The following is a 24,116-nucleotide window of genomic DNA, read 5'->3' as shown; positions in this document are numbered from 1 at the left end:
TTTTAAATAAACAACTGCATTCAAAGAATTTTTCTCTTTTTCTTCAATTTGGCTTGTCTAAAAAAATCTTTAGTACTAAATATTAGATTATATGGATATTTAATACGACAGACGAGTGTAAGACCTAATGTTTCTTGGAGAAATGTTATCAGTAACATTAACTGTATCGACTAGTAGAATAAAATTGCGAGTGGTTATTTTTTGGAATTTTTAGTTGGTTCGAGTCCCGGGCTAGGCAAGCAAGTTTTAGAAAAACTTTGAATGAAGTTTTGTTTCCTTTTAAAAATAAAGGAATGTCTCCTTTAACTAAAATGAGCCAGCTTAAGGATTTAAGGTAGTTTCCCTCCAGGGCCCGACTTATCTTTCCACACTGTATACATTTAAAAACTTGGTAACAAAATAGGAATACAACTGTCAGCAACCTAATTCCAAAATACAAAAAAAATATCTAACTCAAAAAGAAATTAGACTCCGTCTAAGCTAAGTTTGCACCGAACTGAATAGAACAAAGTTAGGGACTGTCATTAAAAATGACATATTTTCATAGAAATTTGACATTAGTGATGATATTGTCAGACTTAGTAATTGCATATTCCACGCAGAGTTAGCATGGTGCGACTTTACACAGTTTACTCAACATTTCAATACGCCGAGTGTCCAACCGGTGGCGTATACGCAGCGTTATCGCGGCGTATACGCAGCGTTGTCGCAGCGTACGCGTTGTACTTACCATTGAGCGACGCCAGCCCGTCGTCCTGTTGTTCCTCGGTGTTGTATTGGGACTCGCGAAACGAGCTGCACGACGAAAGTAAACTGGAAATACGGAAAAATAAGTTTTAAGTATGTCAAAAATTTCATTTTATTAGCTTTTATCGCTACCTGTACAGTCGCCATCAGATATATCGCAGCGGCCAAGGTGTTCACAATATCTGAACACGCATTCTAACGCCTTGACAATAGAGGCGTACTCAGATATTTGTGAGTGTCTTGGCCGCTCCGATATATCTGATACTTGACTGTACTTTTTCTTTCAAACATTCGAGCATATTTTATAATATAAGTATTTTTAATTCTAGGAGATTGTCGGATTTTGCCACGTAAACCTTTAGTTGACTTAGTACGGGTATTTTCTTCGGGTGACCGTTTTGGTGTCAACCTGTCAACTGTAAATCCGCAAGAGCTTTTTACATAATAAATATATGTCTATCTCTGGCTAAATTACATAATAAAATATGTCATTCAATAGATTTACACAATAAGGGCGTTCATGTTGTATACAAGTTGAGTTTTCTAACAAAATCTTTCATCAATTAAATTTTGTTAAATTCTTCGGGTCGTCATTTTGTTTTCCAGATTTGACAGCCGGATTCAGCCTGGGGGCATGGTTCTGAGACCCCAGATCCATGTTAAATAAATAGTTGTATTACCAAACCACTGGTTAGACTAGACTTATGTCGACCGGGATATGAACCGTGATTACCCTTTGTATTGTTTTCGAGCTCCCGATATTTCCCGGTTCATATCCCGGTCGATATAAGCCTAGTCAAACTAACCGTGAATCATTCAAAACTGTCATTGGCCAGACTGTTACCTTAAGTGGTGCCGGTGGTTGTTTGTCACACTGGTTGGTAGGTCGCCGAATCTGAACACGGCCCGCGTCTCCACCAGCCTTGTTTAGGGACATCTGTGTAGATCCAATGGGGCGTCGCCACCTTACAGTGCCTTTACACTCTTGGTATAGTTCGTAGTTTTGTAACTGAGCCCGAGCTAATCCTATTGTCTATTGTTAAGTAAAACCGCTCGTGCCACGTGCCACAACCACCTGCATAAAAACCTGCGTAATTCGGTTACTGAGTGCCGGCGAGTCGAACGCTACATAACCAGTCTAAAATGTGGTCATCGAGATGCGTAACAAAGGCGCGTTATCGGAGAGCGCACCTACACTGGTTTTTTGAGCGTTGGACTAGCCCGCGCTCAGGTGCCAAATAGAATGAGTATGACCCTTTTTTGCAGGTAAGTAGCACGTGCGGTTTTACTTAACAATAGACAATAGGATTAGCCGCCGGGCTCTGTTACAAAACTACGAACTATACCCTGTTGGCTAGTTACCTGGTCCTCTTAGGAGGGGTTGGAGCTTGTTTGCCCCGCCGGTTGGTAGGTCGCCGCATCTGAACGCGCGCCGCATCGCCGCCGGCCTTCTTTAGGGACATCTGTGGAGTCCCGGTGGAGGCTCCACCCTCTTGCAGTTGCTTTTCTACCTCTGAAAAATAAAAGTAGCTATGTTAACTTGATACATACTAGTTGTGACACGTAATGCCTCAAAACCGCAACTACCTTTTTTGCAAAAAGGGGTTAAAACGTCGGTGAATCTTGTATCTTGAAGTTGTATTATTGTAATTGTAACAATACGTTACGTCCTAGCCTCCGGTCGGAACGCAGCTTAATTTTATTATAAGTTTGTAAGATGATTTCACCTTTGACATAAGAATGAGGAAACATACAAATATGAGTATGATGAGTGATATGAATTTGTTTGTGGCTTTTCATCAGAAAATTGGACTTTATACTTCATACGCAATAGGGACCATCTTATCAGAATTTCTATGGGAATTTCAGATAAAAAGGTCCTTACCGCACTTGAAGCATGATTTCTTTGAAGACAAGCCACATTTTTCCATTTTCTAACCACACTTGGTGCATTACAAAACGATGATCTGAAATCTTTTATTGATTTAACTTGTGAATATTGTTATGTTACTTGTTATTTGGTTTCCAACGGCGCCCGTTTATAAAACACGGAAGGTAAACAGAGTGTAATTTTAGTTAGACAAAGCTAGGGAACCTGAAATCCGGAAATAACTCGTCGGCTATCGATTATACAAACAATAACGTTTGCCAACCTTGACGGACTGACTTCTTTTGGACTTTTGTAATACCCGTAGTTTAATTTGGAAAAAAAATGAGAAAAATCGAAATTATGTTCTACTCGTAGTATGTTCTAGCGCAATCGCCATAGCTGACACACAGTGTGGAAAGATAAGTCGGGCCCTGGAGGGAAACTACCTTAAATCCTTAAGCTGGCTCATTTTACTTAAAGGAGACATTCCTTTATTTTTAAAAAGAAGCAAAACTGCAGTCTGCTATGTAAATACATACATATACTACGATAACAACTCTCAAGTACATTAAATTTCACAATCGAGTCGCTTAACTATAAACTTGGGCTAAATCCATCTGTCAGATTATGCGATTTTGGTGTTAGGAAAAGGGAATAGGATAGATATTTATTGCTGATGGTCGAATGGATTACCCGAGATTGAAGTTAAGCGACACAATTGACAAACGAAATTGACTACAAAAATTCACATTCAAGGGGGGCACCATGCTACACGTGGACTGATCAGTGATGATAGTTGGGGGCAGGCGTGGCTCACTCCGCGATTTCGTCGCTTTGCTACAGGTAGCTAAAAGTACATCCGTTCCACACCAATTTTGGTGGCTAGCCATAAGCCGCGCGTGGCGCTGTCGCCACCTAGCGGCCATATCTGTGCTGATCGTAACAGACGCGTTTTGTTAGAGAGTGAGTCTTCTGTACAGTCGCCATCAGATATATAGGAGCGGCCAAGGTGTTCACAATATCTGCACAAGCACTCTAACGCCTTGACAATAGGGGCGTGCTATTTGTGAGCATCTTGGCCGCTCCGATATATATGATGGCGACTGTACCTAGTGGTATTATTTATTCTGTGGTGGGGGGCACTCACCCTCGGTGATGCTGTTGTCTTGAAACATGTGCTCCAGGTCGTGGTGGATCTTGTGGAAGGTGGGGCGGTCGGGGGCGTTCCACTGCCAGCAGCGGCGCATGAGCTCGTACACGGCCGGCGGGCAGCCAGGAGGACACTCCATGCGGTAGCCCTGGAAGACAATCATTACATTTGTATAGTTTGTAGGTTTCTAATAGAGCCCGACGGCTAATCCTATTGTATATTGTTAAGTAAAACCGCACGTGCTACTTACCTGCAAAAAAGGATCTTAATTATTCTATTTGGCACCTGAGCGCGGGCTAGTCCAACGCTCAAAAAACTAGTGTAGATGCGCTCTCCGATAACGCGCCTTTGTTACGGATCTCGATGACACATTTTAGACTGGTTCTGTAGCGTTGAACGGACCACACACATCGTAACAAAAGTATTCATCCATTAGTTAGTTAATTTTGAATCTTATTGCAATTTCCATAGGAGTTGTTAATGTTGTAATTCAATCACCTGGGTAAAGTGAACGAACGGGTTTTTATGCAGGCGGTCGCGGCACGTGGCACGATCGGTTTTACTTAACAATAGACAATAGGATAAGCCGTCGGGCTCTATTAGAAACCTACAAACTATACACACTATAATTTAGAAATGTCTAAAATACGTCACAGGTGCAATCCTGAACTCATTTTTCGCAAGTGAGATGTTAGCACTCTATCCTTATGGTATGCTTTCTATTGCATCTCACGGTCTCAATAACAATTTTGACCACCCTTATACAATACAATGTACTATTACCGCTAGCTTAACAAACGCTAGAATAACCTACGAAAGTAGCTAAGTAAACCTCATTAATTAGCTAAAATAATCTTCACTAAGTCCCCCACCGCGTCAGTCTGTGTGAGTGTATGTATAATATGTCTGTGTGTGTTATAATTTGTTAAGGGTTTGTGTAACCCGTGCGAAGCCGGGGCGGGTAGCTAGTCTATACTGTATCCAACTATGATTTCTCAGGAATTACAGGTGTGAAATTCACACAAGTATTGAAAAACAGTTTTGATTCCTATCAATATTTTGTCTTCATCTATGTCTAGTTTACATTACCAATGTGATTGTACAAGGATATGTTTTTTTCCGTACGGTATCTAATATTAAAACAAAGTACCGTTTTATATCAATTGTTATTAAAGAAAATAAATGTTAGTCTAATATTTTAGTATAGGTATACTTAAAATAATATATGCCAACCAAGGATACAAAACATTATTTTGTATAGAGGAAGGTAAAGGCAAGACAATCAGTATGAGGAATCCATACGACTGATAGTCTTACCCCACCTTACCTTAGTGTTATTATTTATCGATATATGGAATCATGTGGTTTAATTTTGTCCATTTATTTATTTTTCTTCTTAAGTTAGGTTGTTTATAACATGAATATAAAAGTAAAATACAAAAGCACATAAAAAACAATAAAAAATACATATAAACACATTATAAAAAACCTAACCTAGGGTGCCGCCGGTAGAGGGGCAGGGCCCAAGCTGCCGGTGGTCAGGGCCGCAGAGTGAGGAATCGACCTACTATAAGCGCCGTGTCCAAAATTACTGCATCTGACCCTTGATCCAACCACCCAGCGAGAGTCTCTCTAGGTGTTGGTCGAGACTCTTCGCTATGAGACCGTTCGCTGACACGACTATAGGAACAATGATGGTCGAGTCAACATCCCACATGGCGGTTATCTCGTGAGCCAAGTCTAGGCAGGCGTGGCTCACTCCGCGATTTCGTCGCTTTGCTACAGGTAGCTAAAAGTACATCCGTTCGACCCCAATTTTGGGGTTTGCCATAAGCCGCGCGTGGCGCTGTCGCCACCTAGCGGCCATATCTGTGCTGATCGTGACAGACGCGTTTTGTTAGAGAGTGAGTCTTCTGTACCTAGTACTATATATTATTTATTCTGTGGACTAGGTACTTGCTGGACTTATCCTTTTCGGCCTTCACGAGGTTCTCATCATGGGGGATGGTGACGTCAACGAGCACGGCCCGGCGCTGCGATCGATCTATCAGCACAATGTCAGGCTTTTTGGCTGCAATAGTCCTGTCAGTGATGATAGATCGATCCCAATAGAGCGTCGTGGCACGACCATTTTCGAGAACTGGCGCAGGTGAGTACTTGTGAGTAGTTGTAGTGCGGCACTTCGCGGTCCATAATTTTTTTGTTATTATTATAATTATTACTTAAAAGGATAGATTATGTTATTTATTGTTTTATACAAAAGTATCACAGCTACATATGTTCCAATTGAAAATAGTTTTGGTTAAAGGTTCCGTTGGCCTTGTCGTTTATATACAATAGATTTATTCGCCATATTCCCTTATAGCTTATAAATTATTTTATTTATTATGTATATTGATATCCGGTAAGTTAATAAATAGACAAAAATTCTCTCAGTGGAAACCCACTTCTTAAAATAAGGGTAACATCTAAAGCCGACTTGATTTCAAATTCAATACTATATGTAAACTATAACCGTAACAGTAATTTGGTTGTAAACAATAAATGTTTACATTTCCTGCATCCCGTAATATTGCAACAAAATACTTGTATTGTAAACTGTAGCGAATACAGGATGATTTGAAACATCATAGGTAAATAACTGAGGCGGTTGGTAAGTGATATTGATCAGCTATGAAGTGGTTAAAGCTTTGACTGTTAAGTTAGTAAAAATGTAATATGTACAGTCATCAGCAATAGTATCTTACACAACTAGGGCCGCAAAAATATGTGACACGATCTTATTTGGAGCGCAATAAGAGCGCGTCATATATTTTTGCGGCCCTAGTTGTGTAAGATACTATTGCTGATGACTGTACAGTCACCTGCAATAACATGTTACTCTTTGAAGGCCGCAAAAATATGTTACGCGCTCTTATGGCTCTATTAATAAGATCGTGTCCGATATTTTTGCGGCCTTCGTTGTTTTACATATTATTGCAGGTGACTGTACATGTATATTAAACCAGTGCTTATACGGCATTCTCAAAAAAAAATAAAGATATTTATTTACCAACACAACAATGAATTGCATGTACAGTCAAAGAATTTAATTTACAACCCATTTTGTACTTTGTCACAGTGACAACCGTATGAGGTCTCTAGCGGCTTTCATATTGATTGTCACTGTGACAAAGTACGAAATGGGTCGGAAATTAAATTCTTTGACTGTACAATCAAAAATCAGGTAGAATTTGGAATTATTTGTTAAGTAAAATGGATGGGACTCGATACGATGTTTAGTCGCGAGACCACTGATTTTTAGTCCCCAAGCAAAAAACTTAAAGCTAATTCTAGACTAATTTATTTAATAACTAAAGCAACTAACTTACTAAAGCGCCACTTGCATCGTTCCACTATCCCGGGGTGAACTGGTTAAACATGGAGTTGCCATGATTACTAGAGATGCACCGGATATCCGGTTACTATCCGGTATCCGGCCTATCCGGCCATTATTTTACTATCCGGCCGGATACCGGATATTGACCTACTATCCGGCCGGATACCGGATAGTAAAATTGCTTGATTTCGGAGTAAACAAATTGGAACTAAGAAACAGACACGGTCATAATCGTACTTGTTTATTATTTTAAAACAATTTAATCATTCCACTGACTTGCACGCGCACTCATTTCGAACCTAGAAATGAGTCCGCGCGAACGTTTACTAGGAAACAGGTCAAACCTGCAGAATTCGCACCTGAAAAACCGAAATGTAGGTATAGTTCCGCCGGCCGAATATCCGGCGGCCGGATACCGGATATTTGGCCAGTGTCCAGGCCGGATATCCGGTATCCGGTATCCGGCCAAACAACTATCCGTTGCATCTCTAATGATTACCAGTACAATTTGACACTGGGTTAACAGATTAACCGCTTAACCCCGGGTTAGTGCGATGGTGCAAGTTAACTAAACAGACGAATAGTTCGCTGCCGATGTTGTTAGACAGGTCATCATTTCGCAGGCTTAGAGTAATACAGGGTGTTTGGTACATCGTTTGCCAAATTAAAACGGCAGATAGGTTGAGTCATTCGCTATCTACTCAAGCCCAGAAAAAAAAATTGGCCATGTTTTTTTTTTTACTACTGCGCAAGTAAAAATTTGAATTTTACGAAAAACTGACATAGAGCTGGAAAAAAACCTGCGCAAAATTAAAAAATTCTTAGGCCTGGGAAGATAGCAAATGACTCAACCTATCTGCCGTTTTTATTTCGCAAACGATGTACCAAACACCCTGTATATAGTTTAATAGTAATATAAAATAGGCACTAATTAACCATTGCATTGTTCATAATCATAAAATAATGATAATCATAAAATGTTCTATGCCTACTTGAAATAAACTACGAGTATCTTTATCTTTATGCGTGAAAATCGATATGTCGTAGCCAGAACATTGAATTTGATCATTTCATGAAACGCTATTTTAAAATGCATATCTTCGTGATAGAGAGAGAGCGAGAGAGAGAGAGAGAGATATTCTTTATTTGTGAAAACACAGGTACAATGATTCATTTTACATACGTTTCGTAGTGTCACCATGCTTTGCTAATAGTGGCGTACAAATAATATAGTTAGGTTAGGTTTGATTCTTTCCTGATGTAGCCAATCGATCATTTCATGAAACGGTCAATTCTAAGCCTGTCATTTGTTCGGAGCTGTCAAAATTTGCGTTTAACTGACAGGCTGATATCGTCCGGCGAACTGGTAATCAGTGGGCCTCTTTAGATCGGGCCACGACAGATATTATATAAAACATTTATACGTCAATTCACGTCATTTACTGTAATGAAGTAATAAAAAAATTATTTGAATGAACGCAACAAAAAAACAACCTTCAGTATTATTATAAACCGTTCAATCATCCTGTAACCGCAAAGGAAATCAGACCGAGCGCATATATACTCTACCGGCGCACGCGCAGCGTCCAGACGGCGCATATAATCGCGAGTAACGCACGCGGTGCGCCGGCGCCATGATCCTCGCAAAGGGCCTGTTATACGTGCTATTCGCTGTTGCCGTTTGCGGTGAGTTTCAATTCATTCTTAGGGGTCATCCATTAATTACGTCACACGAATTTCTAGGTTTTTTTACCCCTCCCCCCCTCCTTGTCACACTTGGTCACATTTGGCAAACCCCTCCCCCCTAGTGTGACGTCACATTTTTTCTACGAAATCGCCAAATCGAATTAAGTAAGTACCTAAGTATTATTAATATTTTATCAAAATATTTTTGACGATATAAATATTAGTAATTTTATAAGCCAAAAGTGCTTAGGAAAGAAAATTAAACGAATAAAAGCGATTATAGTTTTAAAAACTTGTTATTAAAATGTACAGCGAATAAAATAATTTAAATAAATTTTCGGTTACTGATGAAGTTAAAGTGACGTCACAAAGTTTGTGTCCCCCCCTCCCCCATGTCACAATATGTCACATTTTCTTGACCCCCTCCCTCCCCCTAAACGTGTGATGTAATTAATGGATGGCCCCTTAAGGGCGTCGGCAAACGAAGCAGGTCCGGTAACTTGTCGGCTGGATTCCTCAATCGACTGCTTTACGTCTTGGATACGTTAGGGCCCCCCCACATCTAGCGTCTATCGAGCGTCGGCGTCTACAATTCTATGGCCGACGTCGACGCAACGTCGACGCAACTGCGCAGCGACGTCATTTTCCATAGCGCTGGACCGACGCCGACAGACGCCGACGCTCGAAAGACGCCAGATGTGGGGGGGCCCTTACGGAATAATGTTAGAGGGCTGGACGTACCTCGTTCCATTATTCTTAATTTTGATTTTCATTGATTGATTTCAATCAAATGAATGATTGATATCAAATATGTATTTATAATTCAAAATCATCATTTAAAAAGTAAATTCTACCAGCATACATAAGAAAACAACTCAAAATTTGCAGTTTGATTACTTTGCCGCACATGTGAATTACTGATAGCAAAGTGCAACTTTGCTATCCGTTTTTGAAGTGCAAGGTAAGCCTTTCCGAGCTGGTGTGGTGAAAATACTTTATGCTCTATAGGTAGGACCGAATCATGTATTTAGGTAACAACATCGTATTATTAGATTGTTCTATTAAAATTAAATAATAAACCAAGGAACAACCACGAAACAGAACGTAATGATACCCATATTTTTTGTATGAAGAATAAACCGGTTCCGAGCCTTAATACATAGTATGGAAAAAAATAGTGGGCCCAGGGAGACACTGCCATAAAGGTCATTTTACTTAAACGAAACATCCTTTTACGCAAAAAAAGAAACAAAACTACATTCAGATTTGTCTCGGGAATTTCTAGCAAAAAAGGAGCGCCACAAAAAGCCTTTGGCAACCAAGAAGGGCACCAAGCTAATACCGGCCGCAACGAAGGGCCTGCTATGCTACAACTGCTTGTCCTACGACCACAAGGGCTGCTGGGACCCTGACCATCCGGATAATGGCAACATTACGGTTAGTGTCTCTCTCTCTCTCTCTCCCCCCTGTCTCCTTTCCCCCTCTCTCTTTTCCCTCCCCTACTAATCCCAAACTCTCATCCTCTCCCCACTCCATTACTCGTTCCTACCCGCCCTCGCCCGTCTCTTCACCTATCCCACCCCCATTCTCGTCACCTCTCCCTTCGCCTCTCTCCCACACCGTCTCCGTCTCCCTCTCGTATCTCTCCCTGTTCTCACTCTTGAACCGATATTTTGCAACGATGGATTTAAAAACAATGTAACACCTTAAACTCTCGCGTTTTGTACACATATTTAATTACACAAACGGGTCTACCGCGATATAATTTCAACGGTCCTTTAATTGGGACGTTTAAGCTGAGTTGCACCAGCTGTGATCACGGAACGTCGGAATTAAAGGTAAACAATGAAATTATATCGCTGTAGACCCGGCCGTTTGTGTAATTAAATATGTTAAAAACAATGGTTAGAATAGTTGCTACTGTGGATAGCTATAGTAAGAATATGACATGCTATGAGTGTATGTGTGTGTATTGTTTTAGATTTGTCATTCATTATTTTATATTCAAAGAAGACTGACAATGTCTATACATAATCACGTTCCTCCAATGTTCAGCGGCATTTACTGAACGGAAATTGAGTTTCTTTCGTAGTTTCCCGCCAAACTACAAAAGACAGGGTGGAGGAAGCGAGGGGAGGCCTTTGCCCAGCAGTGGGACACTTAACCAGGCTAACAAAAAAAAATTGAGTTATTTTGAACAGAAGCTTAAGCCGAAAAACATTCTTGACATTTGACGACCGGTCTGGCCTAGTGGGTAGTGACCCTGCCTATGAAGCCGATGGTCCCGGGTTCGAATCCTGGTAAGCGCATTTATTTGTATGATGATACAGATATTTGTTCCTGAGTCATGGTTGTTTTCTATGTATTTAAGTATTTATATGGTTGTTGGGTAAGATTGTTAGCAATAATAATTTTAGGTCTTATAATATTGAAGATAGTAATGGTTGTAGATATACTAGAACTTCATTTCATGTTCGACCTCAATAATTCGGTGTTACTTTATGGTTTAAGAATGTGTAGTGCGGGAGCACTGTAATTTAGTTGTTGTAACTTAAGTTAAGGATGTTTTAAGTTTGTTAGATTGTTTGGTTAGTCTTTAAAAAAAATAAAAAGTATTTTTTTTATTTTTTTTATAAAAGGGGGATGATGTAATGTATGCAACGAAACGTAACTACAGACTGAATGACTCAATACATGTGAAAGTAACAGTGACAGCGAGCGGCATTTGTTAGGTACGGACGGAGTTTTTACAAGAATGAACTGGGTAACTTGGTGGTTAGCGTTAGGGGACTCCCTGATTGATTCGGCTTGATAGAACACATTAATTTGTTACATGTAACGTTTAGTAATAAAACCACCTTCTGCTGGCACTGAGTTTTATTTAAAAATAGTTTTAGAATATCTTTACAAATTAATGTGTTCTATCAAGCCGAATCAATCAGGGAGTCCCCTAACGCTAACCACCAAGTTACCCAGTATTTATATATTATATATATCGTTGTCTGAGTACCTACAACACAAGCCTTCTTGAGCTTACCGTAGGGCTTAGTCAATTTGTGTACAAAAATGTCCTATAATATTTTTTTTTATTCTTTTTCAGGTACCGAACATTGACTGCTACATACCCGGCATGGCGTTTTTATGTTTGGCCATCACTGCGGAGTCAGCGAAACTAGGTAAGTTTTTTGAGAATGCGTGCCTTTAGTTTTCGGCGATTTTATATTCAAGATTTTTTTTCTTTAGCCTATTAGTGTGTCCCACTGCTGGGCAAAGGCCTCCCCTCTTTCCCGCCACTTGTCTCTGTCTAATAATTCAAGATTAGGGATTTTTTTAACTTAAACTAGCGACCCGCCCCGGCTTCGCACGGGATTCAGAAAACCTTAACAAATTGTATACCTAAACCTTCCTCAAGAATCACTCTATTGATAGGTGAAAAGCGCTTGAAAATCCATTCAGTAGTTTTTGAGTTTATCGCGAATATACATACACACAGACAGACAGACGCAGCGGGGGACTTTGTTATATAACGTGCAGTGATGATAGTATGTTCTTTTGATATGATTATGATATATATTATTTCCAGTGGAGACCGGCACAGAAATCGGCCCAGTACGGGCCCGAACCTGCGTCCCCGCGAAAGACTTCAGCAAGAACTCAGTCTCGCACTCCATGTGCAACAAACTGGGGAAGGAGCTTGCGGCCTCCGAGATATTTTCGAGGATCTCGATCTCTAGGCCTCGCTGTACGTTGTGTAACAAACATCTATGTGCCTCTGTTTGCTAGGTTATCATGTAAAATATAATTGCATGATGTTCCTAGTAGGAGAGACAGGCAACGAAACACGGATATCAGAAAAACAACAAAATAATGTACCTGATAGACGCCTTGGAACATAAAAAATAGAAATGGAGATGGGCTGGTCATGTAGTACGCATGAGCAAACAGATATGGACATACAAAGTGACTACTTGGCCAGGACCACAACATAAACGAAAGAGAGCAAGCCCAAGGCAGAGATGGTTAGATGAAATAAACAAAGTAGGTGACAAGGACTGGATGTAATATTTTAAACTCAACTTGTTTTGTGTCGAAACGTCGGTAAATCAAGGTGATTGAATAAAATTCGCGTTAGACCCGTCTACGATGTGAGTTAATAAGGACTGGATGACTAAAGCTAACGATAGAGATGTATGGAATAATATGGAGGAAGCCTTCACTCGAAGAGAGGTCTTTTCAAACTCAAATTCTACATAAATAATTTAATTAAACTGCATGACATATATTGAATAATAATAACAAAAAAAACACAAATTAATGGATTAGATTAGAAAAATATGTAATTTACTTACTTACTGTCAAAATGAATTGTGAAATTGCAAATCTTTGCCCCGAGTTAGCACAGGTATGCCCGTGACAATTTCCATTAAGAATTCTGCCTCGCACTCAATACGTATCAAACTGGGCAGAGAACTTTCGGCCGATAATAAAGGGAGTGTAAAAGTTGTATAGTTTTATGACTTGAGAATTACTTCGCGAATAATATTTATTACATATTTTCACCCTTAAATGCATGATGATGTAGATCTACATCGTATATTTTAAGGGCCCGTGGCTAAATATGCCGGTATCCAAAATGACATTTATTACTTTTTATTATTGTGCTTTTTTTATCATTCATTTAAGGGTTAAATTTACGCAGTACTTTTAATTTATAAAAAATACATTCGCTTTAAGACGAAAAGTCGGAAAACTTGGAAAAATCCAGAAGTTGATGATTTTTTGTATGGGATTTTGAACGGTGTTTTCGGGGTTTGTAATTATTTTATATTTAAAAACTTTAGTGTACCTTTCTAATGGTAGTAAAAAGTATATCATATCTATTACTCAAAATTACATATTAGTGTAGTAAACGAAGCAAGTTGTTGTATGGAGACCCATGCATTAATTTCTCAGTCGATGAAATTTTGCTTGGTTATTGTATAGTATGAGCCGAAACTAACATATACATATCCAAAAAAAAAAACCACTCCTAAGTTAGGTATTTATACGTAAAAATACAAATCTGTTTATATATTGAACCGAGTAATTCCTCCGTCCAAAATTATTTTACCAAATAAGTTATTTGTATCAGTATGTGATACTAGAAAAAAATCTAAAACTTTTGTCAAGCATGAGAATATTTTTTTTACGATAATTCCTTTTTTGGCGCTCATTTTCATCGGAAAATTGCTCTGCCATTTTTTCCTTCTTATATGATCTTAGAATATAATTTGGCGTAGTGGGTAAGAAAATCCAAAAAAAATGCATACCCAAGTTTATGTATTTTAGAACTATAAAAAACTGAGAGTGGAAAATTTCTCAGCCTGATTTCTTTTTAAATATATACTAAGTAGTCACGTATTTACTTAAATACTATTATTATTATTCTTTGGAAATTTATACAATACTTTTTATTTATTGATACTTTATCATACTGTTAAGCTTTTTCTGGCTGAGGAATTACTGCGGGGTCCACTACCTTTATTTACTACATTATATTTACATAAATATATGATTTAGCCTATTTAACTTCTAACACCGATTTCGCAATAAAAATCGATGTTATAATTTTTTTACCATTTTTATAATCCGCAAACAATTACGTGATACAGATATTACTTAATTTGGGGCAAATAGAAAAATACATGCATTTCAGGGTTAATTAAGAACAAGAGTGATGTGATGTGACGGGAGTTGTGAGGAAATAGTTCTAAAATATTATTTAAATACTTACCCCCTTATTCATAAAATTTTACGGGCCTGGTTTAGTGAAATTATTGTTTATCCCTTTCTTACAAATACATGAGTCAAAATGACAGATAAAGACAAACGATTATTAGCTAAATGAGGCTTGTAGCCCGTTTATAAATAAGGGGGTAATACGCTTAGCATAAATACCTCTAGTATAAATAGATACTTACTGTATTATTAGGTAATTATTAGAGATGCAACGGATAGTTGTTTGGCCGGATACCGGATACCGGATATTCGGCCTGACCATCGGCCGAATATCAGGTACCTACTTTCGTCACTCATTCTACATTGAAAGCCACCGACGATTGTAACGAATGTAGAATGAGAGACGAAAGCAGAATAGGACTAATTTAAGAACTTGACGAAAAACGAATGGGACGACCCAAGACGATACCGAATATTCGGCCAGCAGAACTATACCTACATTTCGGTTTTTCAGGTGCGTATTCTGCAGGTTTGACCTGTTTCCTAATAAACGTTCGCTAGGACTCATTTCTAGGTTCGAAATAAGTGCGCGTGCAAGTCAGTGGAATGGTTAAATTGTTTTAAAATAATAAACAATTACGATTATGACCGTGTCTGTTTCTTAAATCCAATTTGTTTACTCCGAAATCAAGCAATGTTACTATACGGTATCCGGCCGGATAGTAGGTCACTATCCGGTATCCGGCCGGAAAGTAAAATAATGGCCGGATAGGCCGGATACCGGATAGTAACCGGATATCCGGCGCATCTCTAGTAATTATTATGTCAACATAACTATTAATTATAATGTGTCATAAGCACTGTCGCTGTCACCCGAAGTTTACAGTACAAATAGTAAAGTTTAGCAGTAACAATAGTTATTTGTTTTACAAGGGGGCAAAGTTGTTGTTTAACCGCTCGTGCTAAATATTGATACCCGAGCAAGCGAAAGATTCCAAAATTAAACCACGAGCGTAGCGAGTAGTTCGAAAAATGGAATTTTGAGCGTTGCGAGGGTTTCAAAGCATGAGGGTAAAACAAAATTTGCCCCCGAGTGAAACACAAAATTTTTCACCACACCAACCCGAAGCAAATATCAAACAAAATCAAACCAAATCAAATCCAAACGAATGTTATTAAATAGTTGTCATCCAAAATCATCATTTAAAAGTCAATTCTACCAGCAAACTTAAGAAAACAACTCAAAATTTGCATTTGGTTACTTTGCCTCACATGTGAATAAAATACAACTTTACTATCAGTTTTTGAAGTGCAAAGTAATTCTTTCCGAGCTGGTGTGGTGAAAAAGCTATTGTGTACTTCCAACTGTAGATTTACGTCTTGTTAAAATTTCCTATTTAACTGAAATAAAGACGAGCCAAAATGGAGTTCCGTTTTCTTTTAAAACATTCACTTTGTTAGCACGAGCCAAATGGTCTAAGTATAGATAAGGGCCCCCCCACATCTGGCGTCTTTCGAGCGTCGGCGTCTACAATTCTATGGCCGACGTCGACGCAACGTCGACGCAGCGTCGACGCAACTGCGCAGCGACGTCATTTTCCATAGCGCTGGACCGACGCCGACAGACGCCGACGCTCGAAAGACGCCAGATGTGGGGGCCCTAAGATGGGGTAAGGCTAATACAGGGTGATTTCTGGGTCGTGATCCAGAACCACTTTTTCTGACTCTGTAAAGGATCCACATTATCATATGGTAGTATTTGATTAACAGATAATTACTTTAATTATTCTTATTTTTCAAGTAAAATTAATGTTATACTAAGTAATTATGGTCACCCTATGACTTTTGACATACGCTGTATGGAAAGCGTCACCAAATTGTATGCAAAAATGTTTTTTCCTACTTGTCATCTGGAAAATAATCATCATTATTGGTGATAAATAATAATTAACAACATCATTAGGCACATCTTTGGATTCTGTATGATGTCTGGCTCTCTTGCTCCACGACCCCGAAATCACCCTGTATAGTTTACGGGGCAAGGCAAACAGTACGAGGATTCCATACAAGTGATTGTCTTAACGCCCGGACATACAGGTGATAGTCTTACACACAGACAAAACAGCCTCCAGACCGAGCATAGTCGCGCTACCCCCTCTGCCACGCATACGGAAATTTTACTCCATGTTCGACTCGTCGTGTCTTTGTGTGACGTCCGTGTCTTTGAAAGGACCAATCACGGCACGGGACTTCGCTCAGCTCGTCCCGCGCACCCCCGCATTTTTGGCATCATCGGTTGCATGAAATATGTAATTGCTCTAAACTCGGTATAGAGGATTCCTAGTCTATGGTCTTACCCTTACCTTATGTAATTTTAATTAAATCAAAATAGTTAAGCGCTAGTTTATTGAAAGGTACGCTAAAGTCACAAATAAATATAAATCTATAGTTTGTTTTTTTAGCATTAGAAAAAAGGTAAACAATATTGACGTGGTTGTTTATTGAAAAACACTTTTGGAACATATGTCACGGCAAATATGTAACAATTACGAATCATATACGATTATTTACATTCTTTAGCTTTCATAAGTAATAGTAACTGATTTTTAAAAAACGTTTTTTTTTTTAATTAAAACACACGTCAAGATCGCGTAGTGTTTTTTTAATACTAAAAAAGACGAACTGTAGTGGCAGCAAATATAAATACAGGGTGTTTGGTATATCGTTTGCCAAATCAAAACGGCAGATAGGTTAGTCATTTGCTATCTTCTCTGGTTTTTAATTTGGCGCACATTTTTTTTTCACTTCCATGACAGTTTTTCGTAAATTTCAAATTTTTACTTGCGTAGTATAAAAAAAACCATGGCCAATTTTGTTTTCCTAGGCATGAGAAGATAACAAATGACTCAACCTATCAGCCGTTTTAATTTGGCAAACGATGTACCAAACACCCTGTATAAATCTAGTGGCAACCTAATGGCAGCACAGTGACGGAAACAGTGCTACGTTTACAAACTGTGTCACCAACTAGCAATATTTAGCATTACTTGGATAGTTTATTAAAGGATGGCGTTGGCTTGAGTTACTGTTGGAATTAAATGTTTTGTATTTCTAGTGTTTGGAGAAAGGATAAGGCGACGTGAGTCAATAAGGCCGTTATGTACCTACAATTTTATATTGTATGTATGGATTGTTGAGTGGGTATTCATATATGTACTAGCGGGTAGATCGAATAAAATCAGTTGCTATCGAACACGCGTTTCATTCACTTCATTGTGTCAGCGGTGGGATGTAAGGGAAAAGCTCATACCGGGTGTGGCCTGCAACACGAGCAAATAATTAAAACATAGATTGTACTCCTCAAACGGTGACACTTTTGTTCAACAACTTTTAAAAATTATGAAGTATTTAGACTCCCTATTTTTCATACAAAATAAATATTATCTTTAATGGACGCCATCGCCACGCCATATCATTGTGATTGATGTTGCTTGTCACGCCTTAAACATAACAGAATTCGCAATGCATTGCGTCTTAGAATAAACTTTAAAGTGTATTAAAAATCAAACCACCAGTTATTTTTAAAAGTAGCTGAACAAATGTTGGTCAGTATGAGGAGTGCAGCATACAGTTTAATTTTTTGCTCATATTACAGGCCACACCCGGTATAAAAGATATGGCATGAAAGGTTTTAGGCTCAGGCGCGAGAAGTGTAGGCAATTAAAAGTAGTCCGTTTGATAAATTAGTCTCTGGTTAGCGCCACTTGTACCACCCCGCTAAACCAGGGTTAACCGGTTAAACCGTTAATCCAGTGTCAAATTGTACTGGTAAACATGGTAACTCCAAGTTTAACCGGTTAACCCCGGGTTAGTGAGAGGGTGCAAGTGGCCCTTAGTCAGCCCAGTATACCAAAATACGCATACATTCCTTAAGCCGCAAACTGAATTAGGTAAGTACTGATGGTGCTGAAATGCAGGCCTTAAATGGCGGCCCGTGTCATGGTTTAATAGTAGAACGCAACCTATTCTTTGTATAAAATCTCAATATATTCCTAATGCAGTATCTAAACGCAGTCGTCGGGCTCGGCTAGTATTCGGAAGCTTTTTCACGCACGCAATAAGAGCGCTCCACATACTCTATACCACGGCCAATTAGAGGCACCTAAATTTAAACCATGGGCAGGGCATATGTGCCGACTTCACGACGAACGGTGGAGCAGGTGCGTTTTGGAGTGGAGACCCCGACTAGGCAGAAGAAGACAGACCACCCGCCCGTTGGTCCGATGACATAAAGGAGACTGCGGGACCAGTCTGGATAAGGGTGACCAACAACCACTCAAAATGGAGAGAGATTGGAGAGGCGTATGCCCAACGGTGGGCGAGCACACGCTGAAGAAGAAGAGAAGAGAAGAAATTTAAACCACCTATGGTACTGTTCTAATATAGCAAATAACCCGTCACCCGCCACTTCTGCATTTAACCCGTTTAGTCAAGAAACCCTTGTAAACTAGTACTCACCTTCTCAAGCATATGATAGACATCAGCCAAATCCACTCCAGGATACGGCGACATTCCATAAGTGGCTATCTCCCACAGCAGAATGCCGAAGGCCCAGACATCAGATTTGGTGCTGAACGTGTTATAAGCCAGGCCTTCGGGCGCCGTCCATTTGATGGGGAACTTGGCGCCGGCGTGAGCGGTGTAGGTGTCGTCTCGCATGAGACGGGCGAGGCCGAAGTCCGCCACTTTGACGAGGTGGCTTTCACCCACTAGGCAGTTGCGGGCCGCTAGGTCCCTGTGAACAAGCAGGAGATTAGTGTTATCCTAAATTTTAGAATTAATCGACTTGATGCCGGTTGCCGTTCCTCAAGTAATCCAGCACTCCGTCAACACGGTTACGACGGAGTACTAATGACTCACCTATGTATGAAGCTCCTGCTCTCCAAATAGCTCATGCCCTCGGCTATCTGTGTGGCCATGTACATGAGCACCACCGTGTCGATCTGCTGGCGGTTGCCGTTCGTCAAGTAATGCAGCACTCCGTCAACACGGTTACGATGCAGTACTAATGACTCACCTATGTATGAAGCTCCTGCTCTCCAAATAGCTCATGCCCTCGGCGATCTGCGTCGCCATGTACATGAGCACCACCGCGTCGATCTGCTGCCGGTTGCCGTTCCTCAGGTAATCCAAGAGATTCCCTCGAGACATGAACTCGGTGATGATGTAGAAGGGTGGTTCTCTCGTGCACACGCCGAGCAGTTTGACTAGGTTCCGGTGCCGCATTTCCTTCATGATGGCGGCCTCTTCGAGAAAGTCTTTCAGGGCCATCGTGTCGTCTTTCAAGGTTTTTACGGCGACCTGGTTAGAATAATAAGTTCACAGTTGGCAGTTTATAAAATAATGGGATACAAAAAAGGTACCTACTAAATTTTTTGGAGTGTCTTGCTTTGACTGAATCTTTTTTTTATATTATCTTTTGTCAATCGATGTTTCAATACCTATATAAACTAACAGTATATTCATTAGTTGTTCATGTGTTTATAATGGCAAAGATCACATGTGACTATGAGATTGTTGGTACTTCATATAATTGGATTATGAAAAGAAGCAGATATTAGACACTTACCGTGATGTTAAACTTCTTCCAACCAGCTTCGTAGACGTCGCCATACTGCCCGCCTCCTAAAACCATAGTTGCAACATTAAACAAAAAATACATTCTCATGTTAGAAAAATATGTTATGCGGAAAAGAAATTGATCTAACACTAAATTGCACTTTCCGTCACTCTATTTCTTTGTGAGATAATTCTAATGGCTCCTCTACACGATGGGCCAGCGCCGGACACTCCAAGGGACGCAGCCATGCGGTAGAATGAGATAGCAAGATCACTTGCTCCCTCTAACGCATAAATGCGTCCCTTGGAGTAGCCGTCACTGGCCCGTCGTGTAGAGGTGCCACAAGCGTAGTCGATCAACACTATTATTTAATGGCCGGCGCATGCAGTCAACGACGTGCGACTTGTCACTGTTCATTGACAATGTAAACTAAACCTTGCTGCGAAGACTTAAGGTTGATGTTACCTAGCTCGTGCTTCATCACGTATGTGTAGATCTCCCACTGATCAGGCGGGGCGAGAGGGGACACTAGGGTTGTTGAGCCGGGTATAGCAGTTGTGAATTTTATTCCCAGTACATAAGGTTGATTTTACCTAGCTTGTGCTTCATCACGATATCGGTGCGATCGATCTCCCACTGGTCGGGCGGGGCGAGAGGGAACACGGTGGGCTTGTTCCGCTTCGGTGCCGGGTAAAGCAGCTGGGTGATAAGTCCGTCCCCGAGAACGGAGTGGTGGTGGACTAGTTCGGCTAGTGTGCCGAATTTGGACTCCGATGTCACGTACACCTGGAAATAAGGAAAGATATTATTATAATGACGACCGGTCTGACCTATAGTTCGTTTTTTTTAGCATTAGAAAGAACTCCGCAGAAGCAAGCGTGCAGTTTCTATCAGGCTCGTTAATTGTTAATAATTATTGAATTGTCTAATGTAGCATGGTCAATACATATAATTTACTTCAAATTGTTACCGCTAAAAGTGCCAGATTTAGAACTACAAGCGAACTTCTGCGAAGTTCTTTCTAATGCTAAAAAAAACGGACTATAGTGGGTAGTGACCCTGCCTATGAAGCCGATGGTCAGAGGTTCAAATCCTGGTAAGGGCATTTAACTATTTGTATAATGATACAGATATTTGTTCCTGAGTCATGGTTGTTTTCTATGTATTTAAGCATTTATATATTATATATATCATTGTCTGAGTACCCACAACACAAGCCTTCTTGATCTTACCGTGGGGTGGGGCTTAGTCAATTTGTGTAAAAAATGTCCTATAATATTTATTTATTATATACTTGTCATGCTAAAGATCGGTTTTCCTAGGATAGCGATGCCGTCATATAGCGGCCGTCTCCATACTAAATAATACGGCTAAATATGGATGTCATAGTATTTGTATGGAGACGGCCGCTATATGACGGCACCGCTATCCTAGGAAACTAGACCTTAAGAGGGAAGCTTCTCTGCAAGTTGCCAGTGCAGCACGTAGGTATGTCCTTGTCAGCCATGACTTGATATGCCAAGTCACGCTTGAAATGATGATGATATATGAAGCGAGTGAACTGGCGTGTCCCACTTTAAAATTGTTTTTTTCTTAGAAACTGCATGGGTATATTATACCATCGCCTGCACTGTTAACTGTCCATCAGTGGACTTTATGCCTTTTGTAATAAGGTCCACCGATGGACAGCTAAGAGTGTTGGTTTTTGTACCTTTCCGTCGGAATCTTCGTTGATCCTGTAGTGGTATACTCGGCCCTCGTACCGCAGTGATATGCTCCTCTGGCCCGGACTCGACTCCGACTCGCGGACCTGAAACAACCATACATTTATATAGAATTGAGAATATTCCTATTTTATGTTCATACGTCAGTGGGAACTGGAGTGTGCTCTATGCCTCACCCACACACAAGCATGGCCTTAACATATATGTAACTGAAATAAATGTCATATACTAAGAAAAAGTGACCAAGGCCTCCAGTGCCCCAGGCTGGAATCGAACCAGTTTATAATTTATATAGTAGTGTTTCTACTTGATAAAAACAAATTAAAATATTTCCTGGAAATAATTTAATTTGTTCAAATACTTCATCATATATGTAACGTTCCACGGTAAAATGTACCTTATGGCGGCTGGCACTTACGTCACATAGCGCCGCAATAATGGATCGGCGTTAATAATAGCGTAAGCGCCAACCGCCATAAGGTACCTTTACCCGTGGGACGTCACATTTAAGTTCATGTACGTGTTAATTACATAATAAATAATAGTACTGACGTACAGAAAGGAAACTTCCTACAAAACCGAAGTTTGGCAGCGGTTCAGGGTCGAATCGTGCTGTCCCAATATAGGGCACTATCCCTTTCGGCTGTCATTTAGGGTTGCCAAAATCCGAGCCATTATCTTATCTGTGGTCGTGCACGCAAAGGGACGTCAAGTTGTGTCAATCCTAATAATTGCTCGGAGCCGAGTTTGGACGACGTCAGGAGTTTCGCACCCCTGTATTATAACGTGGGATAAGGACAGGGGAAAGAAGACTCACCAGGAAGCTGCCGTTGATGCCTGAAGAGAGCAGGTACTCGGCGGCGTTCCGCGAGATGGGCCCGTGGTACCAGGAGTGCTTCTCCAGCGAGTTGACCGGCGTCACGTAGTTGCTCGGCACCCAGCCCAGCGCGCCGCTCAGCGTGTGAGCCTCGCACCACTCCCCCGAGGCGTTGTAGCTCATTATGCGCACTTGTTCGCCTGCGAGGCAAATTGACAATTTTGTGATACATGAATAAATATTATAGGACCTTACACATTGACTAAGTCCCACAGTAAGCTCAAGAAGGCTTGTGTTGTGGGTACTCGGACAACGATATATATAATTTATAAACATAGAAAACAACCATGACTCAGGAGGAATATCTGTGTCATCGCACAAATAAATGCCCTTACAGGGATTCGAACCCAGGACCATCGGCTTCACAGGGTCACCACCCACTAGGCCAGACCGGTCGTCAAAAGTGTGAAAAGTTAGCAATGACAAGCGATCGGTATACATATATTATGTACAGTCACGGACTTGAATTGTTGAGTCATTTATATAGGGTTCACTTTACATTGGACATTTCATATCGTTAGTATTGATAACCAAATTAGCTTGAACCTAAATGGATCAACAATTAAAGTCTGTGACCGTACAACACGAAAAAAAAATGGATATGATATGAATAATATTAAGTATGTCGTTATAAAATATGTAACAATATTTCAGTAATATTACGTATAAATGCTGCCAGCGTAGTAAAGCTGTCAGTAAATTAACTTTTCTGCACACAAGCGAGAAAGTATTCCTTGTATTCATTATACCCGTATCAGGCCTATGGAACTCTCCGCGCGAGCTCGGATTTATACCTACGAATCTGCTCCCGTTCACGGTAGAAAAGCAAGCCAGTTGGTTGCCACACGCGCTCACGTACGCACGTCACCGCGCGCCGCACTGTCAATTTTTACGTTAGTTACAAGCTACGTAGTAGGTAAGGTACCTACCTACTATAGAATTTATTTGATTAAACATGTAATGTTTATTATGTATGACAAATGTATATTTTGATTGAGATTTATTTGAAATAGGTAGCAATTTTTTAATTTTTTTGGTAAATGTTTATTTTAACGACAGTAAGTTAACTTTACACCGAAAAGTACCACTCATTTTTGCTCTGGTTAACTTATAATTAATTACCTGTATTCATGGGGTTTCTATAATTTTTCGTTATTGTGTAACATTAATCTCTATCTGGTTTTAAATTACACGAAGTTTTAAAACTAATTCTTGCTGGGATTATTGCGCGGTTTATAAAACGGCGTAAACACTGCGGTTACTGCAGGGACATATGACCTTTTAAAATTAGTATTTCGCAAACACTAACGCATAATCGGAATATTGGGTATAATTTAAGATTTAG

General features: G+C 40.0%; 2 protein-coding genes across 2 annotated transcripts in view; one reads left to right on the top strand and one right to left on the bottom strand.

The window, feature by feature from the left end:
• LOC134678725 (tyrosine-protein kinase Abl) overlaps window positions 1-24,116 on the bottom strand; it is a 71,763-nt gene that overhangs the window by 18,580 nt on the left and 29,067 nt on the right. Inside the window, exons 4-12 of the mRNA XM_063537392.1 lie at window positions 22,712-22,911; window positions 21,882-21,980; window positions 20,764-20,956; window positions 20,180-20,235; window positions 19,628-19,911; window positions 19,069-19,345; window positions 3,765-3,915; window positions 2,110-2,260; window positions 731-813 (exon numbers count right to left, since the gene is read on the bottom strand). Of these exons, the coding sequence (XP_063393462.1) occupies window positions 731-813; window positions 2,110-2,260; window positions 3,765-3,915; window positions 19,069-19,345; window positions 19,628-19,911; window positions 20,180-20,235; window positions 20,764-20,956; window positions 21,882-21,980; window positions 22,712-22,911 (1,494 nt within the window). The remainder of the gene's footprint in view (window positions 1-730; window positions 814-2,109; window positions 2,261-3,764; window positions 3,916-19,068; window positions 19,346-19,627; window positions 19,912-20,179; window positions 20,236-20,763; window positions 20,957-21,881; window positions 21,981-22,711; window positions 22,912-24,116) is intronic.
• LOC134678760 (uncharacterized) lies at window positions 8,731-12,628 on the top strand. The gene is made up of 4 exons (XM_063537458.1): window positions 8,731-8,832; window positions 10,118-10,269; window positions 11,933-12,008; window positions 12,416-12,628. The coding sequence occupies exons 1-4, from the start codon at window positions 8,781-8,783 to the stop codon at window positions 12,613-12,615; spliced, it is 480 nt and encodes a 159-aa protein (XP_063393528.1). The 5' UTR covers window positions 8,731-8,780; the 3' UTR covers window positions 12,616-12,628.

Source organism: Cydia fagiglandana, chromosome Z (assembly GCF_963556715.1).
Source record: "Cydia fagiglandana chromosome Z, ilCydFagi1.1, whole genome shotgun sequence".
Classification (NCBI taxonomy): Eukaryota; Metazoa; Arthropoda; class Insecta; order Lepidoptera; family Tortricidae; genus Cydia; species Cydia fagiglandana.
Note: the sequence above shows the minus strand (reverse complement) of the source record. Positions and strands in the feature narration are given on the sequence as shown.

Excerpts from the sequence above, each read along its gene's own strand:
- LOC134678760 (XM_063537458.1), top strand. The coding sequence starts at position 8,781 with ATGATCCTCGCAAAGGGCCTGTTATACGTGCTATTCGCTGTTGCCGTT. Across the intron at positions 8,833-10,117 it reads ATTCGCTGTTGCCGTTTGCG|CAAAAAAGGAGCGCCACAAA; the intron begins GTGAGTTTCAAT and ends GGGAATTTCTAG. Across the intron at positions 12,009-12,415 it reads TGCGGAGTCAGCGAAACTAG|TGGAGACCGGCACAGAAATC; the intron begins GTAAGTTTTTTG and ends TATTATTTCCAG.